This window comes from Setaria italica, chromosome VIII (genome assembly GCF_000263155.2).
Source record: "Setaria italica strain Yugu1 chromosome VIII, Setaria_italica_v2.0, whole genome shotgun sequence".
Taxonomy (NCBI): domain Eukaryota; kingdom Viridiplantae; phylum Streptophyta; class Magnoliopsida; order Poales; family Poaceae; genus Setaria; species Setaria italica.
The window spans coordinates 19,119,214-19,121,670 of record NC_028457.1 but is presented as its reverse complement, the minus strand read 5'-3'; the positions used below and the strand labels follow the sequence as shown (position 1 = coordinate 19,121,670).

Genomic DNA, 2,457 nt, shown 5'->3' with positions numbered 1-2,457 from the left:
TGACAATTAGGGGTAGAAGTGACTTAGCTGTTCGATGTTCCAAGTGTTGGTGAGGATTTGCCCATCGGGGGTCGCTAGTTTGTACGTGCCTGGTCGCAGTACTTGCGCAACGACAAAAGGACCTTCCCACGACGGGGTCAGCTTGTGCCGACCCTTCTTGCTCTGGATGAGGTGGAGCACCAAGTCACCAACGTTGAGGGCCCGGCCCCGTAACTTATGGCTGTGGTACCGTCGCAAGGCTTGTTGGTACTTAGCCGAGTGTAGCAGGGCCACGTCTCGTGCTTCATCTAGTTGGTCTTGCGCATTCGCGAGCGACGTTTGGTTCCCTTGTTCATCGTATGCCCTGACCCTCGGTGACACGTATTCCAAGTCAGTGGGGAGGATCGCCTCGGACCCATAGATCATGAAGAAAGGGGTGAAGCCGGTTGCCCTGCTGGGGGTCATCCTCAGGCTCCATAGGACCGCGGGGAGTTTCGCAACCCATCAGCCGCCGAACTTGTTTAGGCGGTTGAAGATCCATGGCTTGAGACCCTGGAGTATCCTGCCGTTGGCCTGCTCAACTTGTCCGTTCGTACAGGGATGTGCCATGGCCGACCAGTCCACACGGATGTGGTGATCATCGCAGAAACTGAGGAATTTTTTCCCGGTGAATTGCGTGCCATTGTCCATGATGATGGAGTTGGGGATTCCGAAGCAATGAGTGATGTTGGTGAAGAATTTCACCACTTGCTCGGATTTGATCTGCGCGATTGGTCGAGCCTCAATCCACTTCGTGAATTTGTCGACGGCGATGAGTAGGTGGGTGAAGCTCCCAGGTGCTTTCTTGAAGGGCCTAACAAGGTCCAGACCCCAGACCACGAAGGGCCACGTGATGGGGATGGTCTGGAGTGCTTGGGCAGGCAGATGAGTATGTCGGGCGTAGAATTGACATCCCTCGCAGGTGCGTACCACGCGAGTGGCGTCGGCGACTGTCGTCGGCCAGTAGAAACCTTGTCGGAAAGCGTTCCCGTTGAGGGTTCTTGGTGCGGCATGGTGACCGCAGGCCCCGGCGTGGATGTCCTGAAGCAGCGACCTTCCTTGCTCGAAGGGGATGCAGCGTTGTAGGATCCTGGTATGGCTTTGCTTGTAGAGCTCTTGGTTGATGATGACGAAGGACTTGGCGTGACGGACAATCCTTTGCGCTTCCGTCTTGTCCGTAGGGAGTGACTTACGGATGAGGTAGTCGAGGTACGGAGCTCTCCAGTCAGGTAGAGGGTCGGCCCTTTCTGCCGGGTCTGCGTCGATCTCCATGACCTCGGGGTCAGAGGGGTCAGCCTCCAGGTCTGGGACAGGTGGCTTGTTGCCGGCCTCTCCCAGCTCTTCATAGCGGACCAAGGGCTTATGCAAGTTACTGACAAAGACGCCGACATAGACTGGCCTCCGGCCAGATGCTGCCTTTGCCAGTTCGTCGGCTGCCTCATTGAAGCATCTTGCGATGTGGTTGAGCTCAAGACAGTCGAACTTGTCCTCGAGCTAGCAGACTGTGTGGTAGTACACCGTCATCTTGGGGTCATGACAGCTTGACTCCTTCATGACTTGGTCGACGACTGGCTGCAACTCACCTTGGATGTTAAGCCGTCAGATGCCCAGCTCGATGCCGATGCGGAGCCCATTGACGAGAACCTCGTATTCGGCGATATTGTTAGATGCGGGAAAATGGAGGCGGACCATATACCTTAAGCTCACGCCGAGGAGGGAGATGCAGACCAGGCCTGCTCCGGCACCAGTTTTCATCAGTGACCCGTCGAAGTACATCGTCCAGTACTTCTGCTCCACCAGCGTCGATGGTGTCTGGACCTCTATCCATTCCGCGATGAAGTCGGTGAACACCTGAGACTTAATGGCTGTTCCGGAGACGTAGGGGATGCCTTGGTCCATGAGCTCGAGTGCCCACTTCACAATTCTTCCCGTCGCGTCCTGGTTTTGGATCACCTCTCCGAGGGGGAAGGATCATACGACTGTCACAGGGTGAGAGCTGAAGTAGTGGCACAGTTTCCTCTTCATGATGAGGACCGCGTATAGGAGCTTTTGGATTTGGGGGTAACGGGTCTTGGAGTCGGACAAGACCTCGCTAATGAAGTACACCGGGCGCTGCACCTTGAGGGTAAGCCCTTCCTCCTCTTGCTCCACCACCAAGGCGGTGCTTACCACCTGTGTGGTAGCTGCGATGTAGAGCAGGAGTGGTTCCTTGTCGGTCGGCGGGACCAGGATCAGGGCCTTCATCAAGATTTGCTTGAGCCGGTCAAGCACCTCCTGAGGCTCGGTGGTCCACGCGAAGTGGTCGGTCTTCTTCAGGAGTCGGTAGAGGGGGAGTCCTTGTTTGCCGAGGCGTGAGATGAAGCGGCTCAGGGCCGCAAGGCATCATGTGACGTGTTATACTCCCTTTAGGTTCTGGATCGGTCCTATGCTAGTGATGGC

At 56.2% G+C, this 2,457-nt stretch overlaps 1 protein-coding gene across 1 annotated transcript; it reads right to left on the bottom strand.

The window, feature by feature from the left end:
• Positions 1 to 483: 483 nt before the first annotated feature.
• LOC101759697 lies at positions 484 to 1,917 on the bottom strand. Its single transcript, XM_004980391.1, has 4 exons — positions 1,715 to 1,917; positions 1,602 to 1,662; positions 1,073 to 1,512; positions 484 to 832 (listed from the first exon to the last, which is right to left on the bottom strand). The coding sequence occupies exons 1-4, from the start codon at positions 1,915 to 1,917 to the stop codon at positions 484 to 486; spliced, it is 1,053 nt and encodes a 350-aa protein (XP_004980448.1).
• Between the last annotated feature and the right edge of the window lie 540 nt (positions 1,918 to 2,457).

What these genes read in the sequence shown, in the direction of transcription:
- LOC101759697 (XM_004980391.1), bottom strand. Translation starts at nt 1,917, where the DNA reads ATGGACCAAGGCATCCCCTACGTCTCCGGAACAGCCATTAAGTCTCAG. An exon ending in CTCCTCGGCGTGAGCTTAAG is followed by an intron (nt 1,663 to 1,714) that starts GTATATGGTCCG and finishes GCCGAATACGAG; the next exon opens with GTTCTCGTCAATGGGCTCCG. An exon ending in ATCCCCTTCGAGCAAGGAAG is followed by an intron (nt 833 to 1,072) that starts GTCGCTGCTTCA and finishes GGACCTTGTTAG; the next exon opens with GCCCTTCAAGAAAGCACCTG.